Source organism: Hemitrygon akajei, chromosome 23 (genome assembly GCF_048418815.1).
Source record: "Hemitrygon akajei chromosome 23, sHemAka1.3, whole genome shotgun sequence".
Taxonomy (NCBI): Eukaryota; Metazoa; Chordata; class Chondrichthyes; order Myliobatiformes; family Dasyatidae; genus Hemitrygon; species Hemitrygon akajei.
Window position 1 is genome coordinate 35,827,622 of NC_133146.1, and position 16,426 is coordinate 35,844,047.

At 41.2% G+C, this 16,426-nt stretch overlaps 1 protein-coding gene across 1 annotated transcript; it reads left to right on the forward strand.

Annotated features, from left to right (window-relative positions):
* The first annotated feature begins 5,090 nt into the window (after nucleotides 1–5,090).
* LOC140715341 (interferon-induced protein with tetratricopeptide repeats 5-like) lies at nucleotides 5,091–14,972 on the forward strand. The gene is made up of 2 exons (XM_073027395.1): nucleotides 5,091–5,263; nucleotides 9,891–14,972. Exons 1-2 carry the CDS (start codon nucleotides 5,259–5,261, stop codon nucleotides 11,359–11,361), a joined length of 1,476 nt encoding a protein of 491 aa, XP_072883496.1. The 5' UTR covers nucleotides 5,091–5,258; the 3' UTR covers nucleotides 11,362–14,972.
* Nucleotides 14,973–16,426: the final 1,454 nt, after the last annotated feature.

Genomic DNA, 16,426 nt, shown 5'->3' on the forward strand with positions numbered 1-16,426 from the left:
TTAAACTCTTCCCTAGCTTGTCTGTTCCTATCCCTCTCCATTGCTATGGTAACGGAGATATTGTGTCAGGAAACCTTCCTGAACACACCTAACAAACTCCACCCCATCTAAACCCCTTGCTCTAGGGAGATGCCAATCAATATTTGAGAAATTTAAATCGCCCACCACAATGACACTTAGCATTACACCTTTCCAGAATCTCTATCTGCTCCTCTATGTCCCTGTTACTATTGTGTGGTCTATAAAAAACACCCAGTAGAGTTATTGACCCCTTCCTGTTCCTAACAACCACCCACAGAGACTCTGTAGACAATCCCTCTATGACTTCCTCGTTTTCTGCAGCCGTGACACTACCTACGACCAGCAGTGCCACGCCCCCACCTATTTTGCCTCCCTCCCTGTCCTTCCTGAAACATCTAAAGCCTGGCACTTGGAGTATCCATTCCTGACCCTGAGCCATCCAAATCTCTGTAATGGCCACAATATCATAGCTCCAAGTAGTGATCCACGCTCTAAGCTCATCCACTTTGTTCATGATGCTTCTTACATTAAAATAGAGACATCTCATACCATCGATCTGAGTGCATCCCTTCTCTACCATCTGCCTATCCTCCCTCACACACTGTCTCCAAGCTTTCTCTATTTGTCAGCCATTATCCCCTTCCTCCATCTCTTCAGTTCACACCCCCCAACAATTCTAGTTTAAACTCTCCCCAGTAGCCTTAGTAAACCTCCCTGTTTGCTTTCCTAAGGTGAATTAGGGTGGAAATGTCCTGAGGCCTGACACTGTGTTCTCTCGGACCCTGTGGGGGGTGAGTACAGAAATTGCAGGGGTCCTCACGGAGATATTAAGAGCATCTTTAGCTATGGGTGAAGTGCCGGATGATTGGAGGACTGCCAATGTTGTTTCGTTGCTTATGAAAGTCTCCAAGAATAAGCCTGAAAAGTATAAACCAATGAGCCTGACAGCAGAAGTGGGAAGATTATTGGAAGGTACATGAAAGCACTGGATATATAAATATTTGGATAGACGGGAACGGATTAGGGATAATGAATGTGGCTTTGTGTGTGGTAAGTTGTATTTAACCAATCTTATAGAGTATTTTTGAGGAAGTTGATAAAGGCCAGGCAGTAGATGTTGTCTACATGGACTTCAGCAAGTCCTTTGACAAGGTCATGCATGGGAGGTTGGTTAGAAAGGCTCAGTCACTTGACAGTCAAGGTAAGGTAGTAAACCGGATTAGACATTGGCTTTGCAGAAGAAGCTAGAGAATAGTTGTAGATTGTTGTCTCTGTGACTGTTGCTGTGCTGCAGGAGTTGGTGTAAGGTCTGTCATTATTGTTATCTATATCAACAATATGGATGACAATGTGGTAAACGGGATCAGCAAATTTGCGGATGACACAAAGTTTGGGGGTGGAGTGGATAGTGAGGAAGACTATCAAAGCTTGCAAAAGGATCTGTACAAGCTGGAAAAGAGGCAAATGGAACATAATGCAGAAAAGTGTGAGGTGTTGCACTTTGGGATACCAACCATAGTAGGTCTTGCAGGGAAAGTGATAGGCACTGTGTGGTACTGTAGGACAGAGGGATTGGGAATATGGATCCAAATTCGGAAGAGGCAGAGAAGAGTAATGATGGTGCTAAACGGCAATTCCTTTGCTTGCATCTTTGGAAACAGCTCTACTTCCATCTCTATTTTTCCCTTTCAGGGTTCTTTTGAAGACCCTGACCTGGAGCTACACGCTGACTTTGGTTCCTTGTGGGACTGGGACCCGCTCTCGGGATTTCATAGCTGGCTGTTGTTGTTCGGTATCAGTGGTTGTGTGCCCGGAGACACGAGATCTTTGAGATCTTCTGCCACAGAGCTCGAAAAAAGCAACGTAACGGACTTTTGACGTTGTAAACCAGCGAGTTGTTTGTTATATCACCCTGCTCACTAGGAAAATGGAGACACCTCCTTCTCCATTAATAGGGAGAGAGAGAAAACCTGTGGTATGTCATATACCGGGTGAAACGCAAAGTCTATGGGATAACTCCAAGTCTGTGTCTTTGCTATTACCTTGCTAACACTTGAGTGCTCGGTGAGTGCCGATGCTTCTTTTTTTGCTGGTGGGGGGCAGGGGTGACTGTTACTTGCTGCTGCTTACGTGCAGGAGGGAGGAGAGCTGGGGGGGGTGGACTTTGGGGTTCTAACATTTAACTGTCGTCCATTCTTTGGGGCACGCCTCTGTTTTCGTGGATGGTTGCAAAGAAAAAGTATTTCAGGATGTATATTGTATACATTTCTCTGACGTTAAATTGGACCTTTGAACATTTGAACCTTTGAAATTCCTTGCAAGTGGTGTTACAGGCAGATAGCATTATAAGGAAAGCTTTTGGCACAATGACCTTCGTAAGTCAATGTATTGAGTACAGAAGCTGGGATGTTATTTGAGGGTGTATGAGATTTTGGTGAGGCCCAATTTGGAGTATTGGTGACCAACCTACAAGAAAGATGACAATAAAAATGAAAGAGAGCTGAGAAAGTTTACAAGGATTTTGCAGGACTCCTGGACCTGAGTTATGGGGAAAGGTTGAATAGCCTGGGACTTTATTTCCTACATCGTAAAAGACTGAGGGGAGTTTTGATAGAGGTACACAAAATTATGAGGGGTATAGATAGGGTAAATGCAAGCAGACATTTCCACTGAGGTTGGGTAAGTCTACAACTAGATATCATGGGTTAAGGGTGAAAGGTGAAAGGGAACATGAGGGGGAATTTCTTCATTCAGATGTTGGAGAGAGTGTGGATTGAGCTACTGGTGTAAGTGGTGGATGTGGGGTCAGTTTCAACATTTAAGAGAAATTTGGGAGGGGTCAGTCAGCTATAGTCCAGTTGCAGGTTGATGGGACTACACAGATTAATGGTTCAGCATAGACTAGATGGGTCAAAGGGCATGTTTCTGTGCTGTAGTGTTCTATGACTCTATCCTTCAGTAACTGGTTCACACCAGATCAAACTCCTTGTGCCATAAATTCATATAGATTGTTGTGAATTCTCTGAACTTTCAGAGACAGTACCTCTAGGTTTGTTACACTTTGTTCTGCTATAAACTCCTTTGCTGCTGGATGATTTGTCCTCCACTCATCTGAAACAGAAGTCCTCTAGTTTTGACCACTTCCACCATGGCTGTCCACTCATTATCTACCTATCTATGCCTTTCATAATTTTATGCACCTCTGTCAAGTTGCTTCTCATCCTCCATCACACCAAAGAGAAAAGCCCTCATCTGTCTCAACTTTTCTTGTAAGACATTCAGGAGACAACAGCCTGGTAAATCTCCTAGTGTACCCTCTCAAAAGCTTTCACATTCTCCCTTTAATAAGACACCAATGATTTACTTGACTTTTCCAGTTTTGCAACATTGAAGCAAAAGCCAATGCTGAGAGTCCCCCACAGACCCAATGCACAGAAGCTCCCTTACGTCACTGCCTGCAGCACAGACCACTGTGCAGAATCTATGCTGTGGTTTCTGAACATCCTTTTATAAATACTGAAACAGTACCAGATAAGTGAAGTAAATTTCCGTTTAGAGTGTTAGCTTATTAAATGCATTTAGACAATGGGACCTTAACTCCATAAGGTACAGAAGCAGAATTAGGGCGTTTCACCCATCGAGTCTGCCCTGCCATTTCATCATGGATGATCCAATGTTCCTCTCAGCACCAATCTCCTGCCTTCTCCTTGCATCCCTTCATGCCCTGACCAATCAAGAGTCTATCAACCTCTGCCTTAAAAATACATAAATACTTGGCTTCCACAGCTGCCTGTGACAAATAATTCCACAGATTCATCACTCTCCGGTTAAATAAATTCCTCTTCATCTCCATTCTAAAAGGACACCCCTCTATTTTGATGTTGTGCCTTCTGGTCATAGACTCACCCATCGTAGGAAACATCCTCTCCACAGCTACTCTATCAACATCTCTCACCATTTGATTAGTTTCAATGAGGGCACCCCTCATTCTTCTGAATTCCAGTGAATACAGGCCCAGAGCCATCAGAAGCTCTTTATGTGACAAGCCATTCAATTCTAGAATCGTTTTTGTGAACCTCCTTTGAACCCTCTCCAGTTTCAGCTCATCCCTTCTAAAATATGGTGCCCAAAACAGTTCACAAACTCCAGTTTAGGCCTCACCAATACTTTATAAAGCCTCAACATTACATCTTTGCTTTTATATTCATTTACCATCTTCCATAAATCCAAGGTCAAAAGGTTCTTTTACCACCTCAGCCAACACAAAAAGCTCCAGCCAAATACTTCAAATCTACACAGATATCTTTTAAAAGTTACTCAATTTGATGATTAAACTTAAAATCAAAGTAACATTTACTATATTTCCCTCCCTCATCAGACCCTGCACTCTGAGGACCACTGCACACACATGTCAACTAAAAGACTACCAGAGATGCATCCAAATAGCTGAGTCATTCACAGCTCTGAGACCGTCAAAGCCGTGATGTTTCAGCTATCCTTCTAGAAATATTACTGAATGCAAAAACTAATGAAACTAAAACTAGCAAAAGAAGTATAATAAGGAGTATAATAACGATGTAATAGTGACATTAACGACCTTTGGCGTGAGCGTTCCAATTACTGTATTTAATGTTACTTAAGCATTTTTAAGCCTATTTAAGTGTATTTAAGTGTTCTTAAGCGTTCAACAAAAAATATTATTCTGGTTGCTTCTAGACTAAACTGACCGAAGACAAAGCGTGAGTACATAACTACACTCTTCGCTTCTAACATGCCCAAAACCACATGACAAATTACCCATAATAAATGTGAAACACAAAATACAATACAGACAGACCAGAAGATAGATACATGGCTCCTACAGAGCTGGACAAAGAGAAATTTATCATAGCTAAAAAAAACAAAGCAAATTACGTATATGCGGAATCAAAAGTCAAAGACTACCAGATGGTATTCAGATTAACCAATCAGCTTGAACTTTGTCACAAAACTAGACGGTATTTATCATTGGCTCCAGACAGCTTTGAGTCAGAGTGTGCTTCTGAACTTTGGTTTGAGGAAGGAAGCTGCATCTGAGTTTCACTTTCAAAGCGTCATTTCTCTTAACATTAAGAAAACGCCTTACAAGTAAAGGAACTGGAAAACACAAAGCTTCGAATACCTTCTTTATCAGCTCAATATTAAAAGTGGAGGTGAAGCTATAAAAGGAATTTGAGGTGGTTCCTTCAATCAAGAAAATGAGGTAAAAAAACAATAGTACAGTACTCTTTCTGGGTATATGTTTACCAGTGGAACATTGTACTGATTATATAGTTCTGACCACAGTGGTTGGGAAGATGTTGGAGTCAATTGTTAAGGACGAGGTGATGGAGTACTTGGTGACACAGGACAAGATAGGACAAAGTCAGCATGGTTTTCTTCAGAGAAAATCCTGCCTGATGAACCTGTTGGAATTCTGTGAGAAGACTACAAGTAGGTTAGATAAAGCGAATGCAGTAGATGTTGTATATTTGGACTTTCAGAAGGTCTTTGACAAAGTGCCACAGGTGTGGCTGCTTACCAAGTTAGGAGCCCATGGTATTACAGGAAAGTTACTAACATGGTTAGAGTATTGGCTGATTGGTAGGAGGCAGTGAGTGGGAATAAAATGATTCTTTTCTAGTTGGCTGCCAGTGACTCGTGCTGTTCCGCAGGAGTTGGTGCTGGGACCACTTCTTTTTATGCTGCATGTAAATGATTTAGAAGATGGAATAGGTAGCTTTGTTGCCAAGTTTGCAGATGATATGAAAATTGGTGGAGGGGCAGGTAGTGTTAAGGAAACAGGTAGGATGCAGAAGGACTTAGACAGATTAGGAGAATGGGCAAGAAAGTGGCAAATGAAATACAATATTGGAAAATGCATGGTCATACACTTTGGGGGTAAAAATAAATGTGTGGACTATTTTCTAAAAGGGGAGAAAATACAGGAATCTGAGGTGCAGAGGGACTTGGCAGACATTGTGCAGGACACACCGAAAGTTAACTTACAGGTTGAGTCTGCGGTGAGGAAGGCAAATGCCATGGTGGCATTCATTTCAAGAGGGTGAAAATATCAGATCAAGGATGTGATGCTGAGGCTTTATAAGGCATTGGTGAATTGAATTGACTTTATTACTTACATCCTTCTTGTACATGAGGAGTAAAAATCTTTACGTTATGTGTCCATCTCACCTTCAGTATTGTGAACTGATTTGGGTTCGTCATCTAAAAAAAAGATGTGCTGACATTGGAGAGGGTTCAGAGGAGGTTCACAAGGATAAATCCAGGAATGAAAGGGTTATGATATGAGGAACATTTGATGGCTCTGGGTCTGTACTTGCTAGAATTCAGAAGGACAAGCGGGGATCTCATTGAAACCATTCGAATGTTGAAAGGACTAGATAGATTAGATGTGGAAAGGCTGTTTCCCATAGTGGGAGAGTCTAGGACAAGAGGGCACAACCTCTGCATTCTTCTGGAAGAACACAGCCAGTCAGGCAGTATCTGTGGAGGAAAACAATGGTTTATATTTTGGATCAAACTCCAGCATCAGGACTGTAGTATGTACATCCAGAGGTGCTGCTCAACCCACTGAGCTCCAGCAGATAATTGGTTGCTCCAGATTCCAGCATTTGCAGTTTCTTGTGTCTCCTGACTCTCTTTCTACCTGGGAAAGATTTTCTCTTGACAAGGCTCAGAATGGCATGAATGTTTCAAGTGTCACAAATGGTCATACAGCTTCAAGGATGGGGATTTTAGCCTGGGAGAGGGCTTTGGTGTTTATTAGCTTATTCACCTGGAGATTTTGGGTGACTTTGCAAAGAGTATATGCTGGTATCTTTCCAGTGCCAGGAGCTGCCTAATAGAGTCTCTGAAGCATACTGTACAGCAGAGATAAGCTAGTTAATTTTGTTTTATGCTGGATTTGACATCAGTCACAGAACAGTACAGCACAGATACAGGCCCTTTGGCCAATATAGTATGTGCTAAACCATTTTTAACTGCCTACTCCCATCACCCTGCACTGGGACCATAGCCCCTACCATCTATGTACCTACTCAAGTTCTCTTAAATGTTGAAATTGAGCTCATATACACCACTTGTGCTAATAGTTTATTCCACATTCATACGACTCTCTGAGTAAAGAAGTTTCCCCTCATGTTCCCATTAAACATTTCACCTTTCACTCTTAACCCATGACCTCTGGTTGTAGTCCGACCCAAATACAGTGGAAAATCATGTAAACATGCCATCAATCTGTGATATTAGTGCACCTTGTTTGCTTTACGTTTTCCTTTCCATTTTTATTTCCCGCTGCACTCATCCAGCTAAGCATTTTTCAACACCTACACTATCAGTTCCCCAAACACACAAATTCCTTGATATTTCTTTCACATATTTATCTGTCTCCTCTGCAACTATAACCGGTGATTTGACCTGCTCCTCAACTGAGGGCAGACGGTTCTAGGGAATCCCTAAAATAAATTTTGACACAGCACTGCTTTTAATATCCAGCCACTAGTTTTGCTAGTTTGTCCACTTGTTCATGACTCTCCCACTCTATTGAAAACATCTCAACATCTACAAAATTTCCATAAATGCCCAAAGACTTTAAAGCAGCTGTTTACCAGTCAAACGTACAGAGTATATCCAGCACATTTGGTTTTATCTTTAGATTTTCAACATCTGTTTTATTTTACTCATTATCCTCTCAACATTTGCACTGCCAAGTTTGCTGAGGGTCTTGATCGTGTAAATAAGATCACTCATCATTCCTCAAAAGAGGAATAAAGATCCTCAAACTCTCTAGCCTCTCTTGGTAGGTCAATCCCCTCATTCCAGGATTTAGCCAGCTGCATTCCCTGCAATTCTATCCTTTTTTAGTTAATGTATCCAAAAATCTGAGCAGTTTTCCAGATGTAACTTTCAATACTCTATGAAAAACATCCCATTTCTTAAACTGACACTTCCTCAATTTGGGCGAAAATGCTGTTTGTATTCATAATCATTTGTTGGATCTGCCTGCTGACTTGTTGCTTTTGCCATGTATTCCCCTGCCAACAATTTGCCTTATCACCGCTGATGTCAATAGTGTCAGATGAGCCTCACCACTGAATTATTAACTTTCTCCAAAGTCGCGCTGTGGAGCCAAAAGCCTATGTTGAGAGTTTCCCACAGAACAAGCTCACAGAAGTCCCTTTACTCGTATTGCCCGCACTCTAAAGGCAACAGTGCACAACTCACACTGTGCTTCTGAAGCTCCTCTTAGAAACATCCAAGCAGTAACAGGTCAGAGAGCTGACCATTTCATTTCATCTTTAAATTTCCCTTCGTAACAGGCTTTACAATTACAATTAGAAAGGGTGATCGACACCTCTGAAGGTGGCATATTTAGTATTTCAACGAAGTCTGAATTCTCTATCTAAAGGCTTTGAATCTATAAGAATATTTTTATAAATGTTACGAGATTGCATGATTAAATTTAAATCTGGATTTGAAATATAACTATCAAAGAATATAGAACAGTATAGCATCAGAACAAGCAGCTGATCCACATTATCATGTTGTACTACTTAACAGGTGATTAAACATTGAATTAAACTAAGCCCTTCTGTCTACCCACTGTCCATATCCCTCCATTCTGTACGCAATCATTCCATTAAACAACCATTTAAACACCTCTATTGTATTTCCCTCCTCCACTACCATTGGCAACACATTTGAGGCACCCACCCACTCACTGTGGGGAAAAAAAACCTGTCCTGCACTTCTTTGAATTCACCTCCTCTCCACGTGAATGTATGCCCTCAAATATTGACATTCTGCCTTTGGGGAACGAAAGCAGCTGTCTACTCCATGCTTCCCATAATGATAAAACCTTCCATCAGGTCTCTCCTCATTGCTTTGCTCATCCAGAGAAGACAACCCAAGTTTCTCCAACCTCTCCTTACAAAACATGCATGTATCCTGGGGAACCTCTTCTGCATCCTCTGCAAACCTTCACATCCTCTCAAACTGCAATGACCAGAAATCAATGAATAAATCTCTGATGTAACTTTCTGACTCTTGAACCCAACGGCTCCACAAATAAGGACAAGTATGCCATGTACCTTCTTCAGCACTCAATCATCCAGTGCTGCCAGCTTCAGTGAGCTACAAACTTGGAATCCAAGATCACTCTGCACATCAACACTGTGAAGGATTTTCCAGTCAACAGTGTACTCTTCTTTTACATTTGACCCCCACCCCCCCCCCCCCAAAGTAGAACACCTCACATTTGGACAGATTAAGTCTTTGTAATTCTCAATTGTTGAACAGTTTCTATTAGTTCTGAAGATTAGCTCCATTCCACTTGGAAGACTTTTGGAGGTGACCTATAGCAATGCTAGGATGAAGTTGATAGAAGTGCTGTGGAAATAACAGAAACTTTTTGAAACTGGCTTTCACTGGAACTGTCCCTGCAGCAGACTTTTGGTTTGGATCATGGCCCACAGATATAATGATGCATTTCCAAGGAGGAGGGGAATTACTATTGCTGCTTGATGTGAGAACGGTCTTTTATTGCACCTTCCAACAGAGTAATTTCATAGTCCAAACATGATGCCTAACATGACTGAAGTCCAGCTTCCATTGCATAGGTAGAGTATATCCATCAGTGCAAGTACACACATGCACTCTGTCTCATACACACACACTCCTCGAACCTATCATCATGTAATCCTGCCTCAGTCTCATTACCACACTGAGTACAATGACATGAAGTGAGGAACGCACCCAACAAGACAGATCTGCTGACTGCTTTTGAAAGTGAAGGTCAGAGATGGATTTTCATGAATTTTGTTCTCTTACAGCAACACACCGAGAGATCTGTTGAAAGAGAAACTCGATCAGCTTCAGTGTCACTTCACGTGGGCCCCACAGAAGGAAACCATTGACCTGGAAGATATGATGTACAGATTGCAAGATTCTATAAGACTAAATTTGAAGTATAAAGCTCACTCCAGCAACCAACTCGCTTTTGTAAACTGCATGCAGGGCAAATATGAAGAAGCAATTCAAAACTTAAAGGAAGCTGAAAAGATTCTGAGGGAGGACAACAAAGATGAATTTGAAAGAAGAAGCATCATCACCTATGGAAACTTTGCCTGGGTGCATTACCACATGGGACAACTGACAGAGGCCCAGTCCTATCTCGACAAGCTGAAGATGATCTGTAAACCGCTCAGTGACGGCCCTCGCTATACAGCAATGATACCCGAGGTGTACGGGGAGAAGGGATGGTCATTGTTAAGATCTACAGCTCAATATTATGAGGAGGCAAAGGAATGTTTTGAGAAGGCTCTGGAAGAAGATCCTGATAATGTGCAATGGAACATGGGATATGCCACTGTACTATTTCGGTTGGAAGCAATTTCTGGAACCAAAGAGAATCGTGAACAGAGTCAGTCAGTGAAGTATCTGCGTCGTGTGTTAGAGCTTGATCCCGATGACTCACTGGCCATGGTTCTGTTGGCTCTAAAACTTCAGGAGCTGAAGAAAAAGAAAGAAGCAAATGAATTAGTTGAACAAGCATTGCAAAAAACCTCTGATTATCCAAAAGTGCTTCGCAACGCTGCAAAATTTTACCGAAAAGAAAAAAATGTGGAAAAAGCAATCATGTTGTTGAAGAAAGCATTAGAAATTTCCCCACATTCTAGTGTCCTGCATGACCAATTGGGCATGTGTTACAGAATCAAACTACTTGAATTAATTGCCAATCCTCTGAGCAAGGATCCTCAGAACCCAGAATTCCAACAAAAAGCAGAGTTGTTCAGTGATTGCAAGTATCATTTTGGAAAGGCATTTGAGCACCGTCCAAAGACAGCTGTTAAATCACAATGGGATTTTGCAGACATCTGTGTTAAAAACGGAGAGTATTCCAAAGCAGATGAGATCTACAGTAATCTGCTAAAATTAGATGATATTCGCCCAGAAAATATGCAGACAATAAATTTAGACGCTGGTTTATTTTATCTGTTCCGGAGGAAATCTGAAGATGAAGGTATCACATTGCTAAAGAAAGCATTGAAGATTGAAATTCACACAAAGGTATGGAAAAGAGCTTATGAGCATTTGGAGAAATGGGCAAATAAGAAACTTTATAGCAATCCACATAACAGCATGGCCCTTGGTGCCAAAGGGCTACTGCATCAACTGGTTCACAACAAGTCCAAAGCTGTTGAATGTTATGAAGAAGCCTTGCAGTTTGATCCTGGCAATGAAGAATATCTCAGTGCTCTTTGTCAACTACGCCTTTCCCTGGAGGACCATAATGATGTTTGAAAGGTGAAATGATTTTACTGAATCTGAGGACAGATTTGTAAGATTTCGTACTAAATATATTCTGTTTATGAATGAGGGTTTTACTTGTGAATGTTATTTTAAAGAACAATGTTATTGTAACTATAGCTAATCCCTGTGTTTAATACAAAGAGAGTGACACTTCTAGTCCTGTGAACAAATCAAGATTAGTTCATTTCTTTGGACATTCATTTTAATCTGGAGAGAAAGTTGAATTTATAAAATTACAACCAACACATCCAAATGAAAAATCCTGACAAGTTTCCTCTTCAAATTGTTTAATGCATTGTTCCAATATAGTCACTGTTGTTCAAAGGCTCATTTGTAAGATTATTAATAATCATTTTCTAATTGACCAAAATGAGACTGTAAATAGATGTGTGTATAACTCATTTCTCAACATAATGATTTCAAAAAGGAACATGTACACATACAATGAATTCACCATCCAATTTAACAGATTTGCCCAGACTAGACATGTGTTAAAGTGTTAAAGTCTCCTTTAATTACAATCAAAGGACACCCCTACTTTCTTGACCTCTGACTTGCTCTCTGATTAATTATGTGACACCATCACTTGTTTGAAAAGCTCAATGGAAGCATGGTGTCTGATAATGGAGAGTCAACGAGGCTCTGTGCATGATAAGCCACATCTAACCGATCTTGTAGAGTTTCTCCAGGAAGTTACCAGCAAAGTTGATAAAAGCAAGGTAGTGGATGTTTTCTACATTTGACAACATCTTGAATGGAAGGGTGATGAAAGATGTTCAGTCACTTGGTAATCAAGATGAGGTCAGAAGTTGGCTGTGCAGAAGCCAGAGATTAGTTGTAGATGCTTGTCTCTCTGACTGGAGGCCTGTGATAAGAGTTGTGCTGCAGGGATTGGTGTTGGGTCTGTTGTTATTGTCATCTATTTCAACAATCTGGATGATAGTGTGGTTTACTGGTTCAGCAAATTTGCAAATGACAGCAAGATTTGACATGGAGTGGGAGCGAGGAAGACTAGGGATCTCAACCAGCTGGAAAAATGGGCCGACAAATGGCAGATGGAATATAATACAGATAAGTGTGAGGTGTTGCACTTTGGGATGCTAACCATGGCAGGTCTTACAGGGAGAGCGATAGGCACTGAAGTGTATGGTAGAACAGAGTGATCTGGAAATATGGATCCATATTCCTTGCAAGTGCTGTTACAGGTAAATAGTGTTATAACAAAAACTTTGGGTCCATTGACCTTCATAAATCAATGTACTGAGTACAGAAGTTGGAATGTTATTTGAGGGTGTATGAGATTTTGGTGAGGCCTAATTTGGAGCATCGTGTCTAGTTTTGATGAGCTGCCTACAGGAAAGCTGACAATAACATTGAAAGAACGCAGAGAAAATTTAGAAGGATGTTGTGGGACTTCTGGACCTGAGTTATGGGGAAAGGTTGAATAGCTTGGGACTTTATTTCCTCCATCGCAGAAGACTGAGAAGATTTGATAGAGGTATACAACATTATGAGGGGTATAGACAGGGTAAATGCAAGCAGGAGCTTCCACTGAAATTAGGTAAGACTACAACCAGATGTCATGGGTGAAATGTGAATCGTGAAATGTGAAAGGGGACATGTGAAATGACAAAGGGAACATGAGGGGGGATCTCTTCATTCAGATGTTGGTGGGAACATGGAAGGAGCTGCCAGCACAAGTGGTCAGTTTCAACATTTAAGAGAAATCTTGATAGGAGCAGGAATGGGGTGGGTCAGCAGGCTATGGTCGGGTTGCAGGTCGATGGGACTAGGCTGATTAATGTTTTGGCACACAGTAAGTTCATGTTTCTGTGCTGTAGTGTTCTATGACTCTATCCTTCAGTAACTGGTTCACACCGGATCAATCTCTTGTGCCAGAAATTCATAGAAGTTGTTGTGAATTCTCTGAACCTCCAGCCACAATATCTCCAGGTTTGTTATTTGACACTTTGCCCTGCTTTAAGCTCCCTTTCTGTTGGATGTTCTTTTTATCTTCCATTTCTGCGGTTCTAACTTCTCCTTACTCTTTTGTTTTCCCATGGCTGAGTTCCCTTCACTGCTCCTATATCTCTGGAAAATTACAAACACGAGAAAATATGCAGATACTGGAAATACAAGGAACATGCACACAAAATGCTGGTGGAACTCAGCAGGCCAAGCAGCGTCTATGGAAAGAGTAAAATGTCAAAGTTTTAGGCCAAGACCCTTCATCAGGAGTGGGAAAAAAAGATTAAAAAGTCAGAGTAAGAAGGAAGAAGTACAAGTATAGATTTATTAATCCACACCTTCACGTATTCACCAAGGTCACTTATAAAATTCACAAAGAGCATTGGTCCCAGAATATGGATCAAACTTTCTTAGATCCCATTCAGCATGACGTAGTGGATGAGCCGACCATGGGGAACCATGATGGGTGCAATCCTCTCTTCCGCAGTGCTTAGTTCTGACTAAACTTTTCTGAGGACCTGTAATCTCAAAAGAACAGTGTAGAAGAAGTGTCTGCTCCAGAGGGAGTTTAGTGCAGTGGATTCCTGACAAGCATTTACCTACTTTTAGTCGTCCTTACCAGCACCATGTTGCCCTGCCGGCTCACACTTAAACTGCAATGTGGTCTCCACTCTGAACGTGCCACACACAAATTTCCCAGCCTCCTGAAGGCACCACGCCTACGGACCAGGCACAAAAAATACACAGCTCGAGCTGCTGCTGGTGGTGACACCTTCTGCACATGGGATTTTCTGGAACAGTGCAAGCTGACATGATCTCCCACAGGACGCAGAATATGTATTCAACCTGACAACCTACCTGCCTCCTCCTCACTGATAACAATAACACTGTCAGATAAGGCACCACTGATTTCCCTGACTTGCCCCAACGCTGCAATCTTGAAGTAAAAGAAAAAGCTGAGAGAATCACACAGATCCAACACACAAAAACCCCCTTACCTGCACCAAAGATCACAGTCCAGAATCTATGCTCTGATTTACAAATGGCGTTTTATATATACGCAAGCTGTACAAGGTAAGTGAGTTAAAATTTCTTTTTAGAGGGTTAGTTTTCTAATAAGCTTCCCAAATACATTTAGTCAATGGGAACAGAGGAACCCTCCCAGATGGTTCATTCACCAGCTCAACTACCACAGAAAGCTCCAACCAAGTATCTCAGCTCTACACAGATATCTCTTAAAAGTTACTTGATTTGATGATTAAACTTGAAATCGCCCTAACATTGACTACATGCTCCTTACTCATCAGAGCCTGCGCTCTGAAGACCACTGTACACATTTCAACTAACACACTACCAGAGATGAACCCCTGTAGTAGCAACCCTTTGCGGCTCTGAGGCAATCAAAGCTACAATGTTTCAGCTATCCTTCTCGAAGTCTTACCAAATGCGGACTGCAACGATAAAAGACAATTGAAACTTAAACTAGCTTTACAAGGATACTAAGTGGTATAATGATGTTATAATACTGATGTTAACAATCTCAAGAGTTGGCAAAACATTCAACTTAGCATATTTTAGAGTAACTCAGCATATTTAATGTACTTCAGCACTCAATAAAAAATATTAATTAATCAGACTGCTTCTCTGGTTCTTCCTCGACTAAACTGACCGAAGACAAAGCATGAATATGTAACAATACTCTTCACTTCTACCACGCCATGACCAATGTGACAAATTACTTATAATAAAAGTGGACCACAAAATACAATACAGACAAAAATGGATAGACAGATCCTACAGAGCCTGACCAAGAGAAATTAATGATCAGTGTATAATTGTAGAAGCAAATTATATGTGGATTCAAAAGACCAAAACGAGCAGGTAGTATTCAGATGAACCAATCAGCTTGAGCTTTGTTTGTTGCGAAACTAGGCTGTGATTATTATTGCCTCAGGTATTTTGAGTCAGTGTGCACACTGACATTGGATTTAAGGAAGAAAGCTGCACGTGAATTTCGCTTCTGAAGCATCAATTCTCCTAACGCTAAGGAAACACCTTGCAAGAAAACAAGCTGGAAAATATAAAGCTTTGCACATCTTCTCTATCGGCTTAATATTGAATGTGGAGTTGAAGCTGTAAAAGGATTTTGTGGTGGTTCTTTCAATCAAGAAAATGAGGTAAAGAATATTTTCTCTTTCTGGGCATATATTTACCAGTAGAGCATTGTAATCGTTACCTATTTCAATATTAAATAAATGTTTCCATTTAGCCTTGGAGTAAAGGAACATTTGATTTCACTCTCTGTGCTCCTTCCGTAACTGGCACAGGGCTTCAGTGTGTTCCACAGTATAGATTCAAGGTTTTCGGTACTATCCTGAATTAACCTCCATTTTGAGACTGCTGGTCCAGAGGTTCCCAACAGTCTGTGGGGATGTTGGAAGCTTTCACAAAGGCTTTTAACATTTCCCTGAACCTTTCTGTCTGCGACACCGACACAATCTTTTGAAAGAACACAGCCAGTCAGGCTCCATTTTGTGGGTGGAAAGTAATTGTTAAAGTTGTGGACCAAACTCCAGCATCAGGACTGTAGTACGTACTCCCAGAGGTGCTACTCAACCCACTGAGATCCCCCAGCAGATAATTGGTTGCTCCAGGTTCCAGCACCTGCATTTTCTTGTGTCTCCTTTCTCTCTTTCCACCTGGGAAAGATTTTCTCTTGACAAAGCTCAGAATAGCATGAATGTTTCAGCAGTCATGAATGGTCATGAAGCTTCAAGGATGGGGATTTCAGCCTGGGAGAGGACATTGCTGTTTATTAGTCTATTCTTCCCATGATTTTGGGTGATTTTGCAAAGACTAATTGATTTTGCAATCTTTCCAGTGCAAGGAACTGCCTAATATTTCTGAAGTTTCTGAAGCATGTTGGACTGCAGCGATAAGCTAGTTAATTTTGTTTGATGCTGGCTTTGACATCTTGATGTTAGAGTCATAAATTCACAGAAAATTGTCGCAAAGATACAGGCCCTTTGACCCATCCAGTCCATACCAAACTATTTAAACTGCCTACTCCCATCGACCTCCTCTGGGA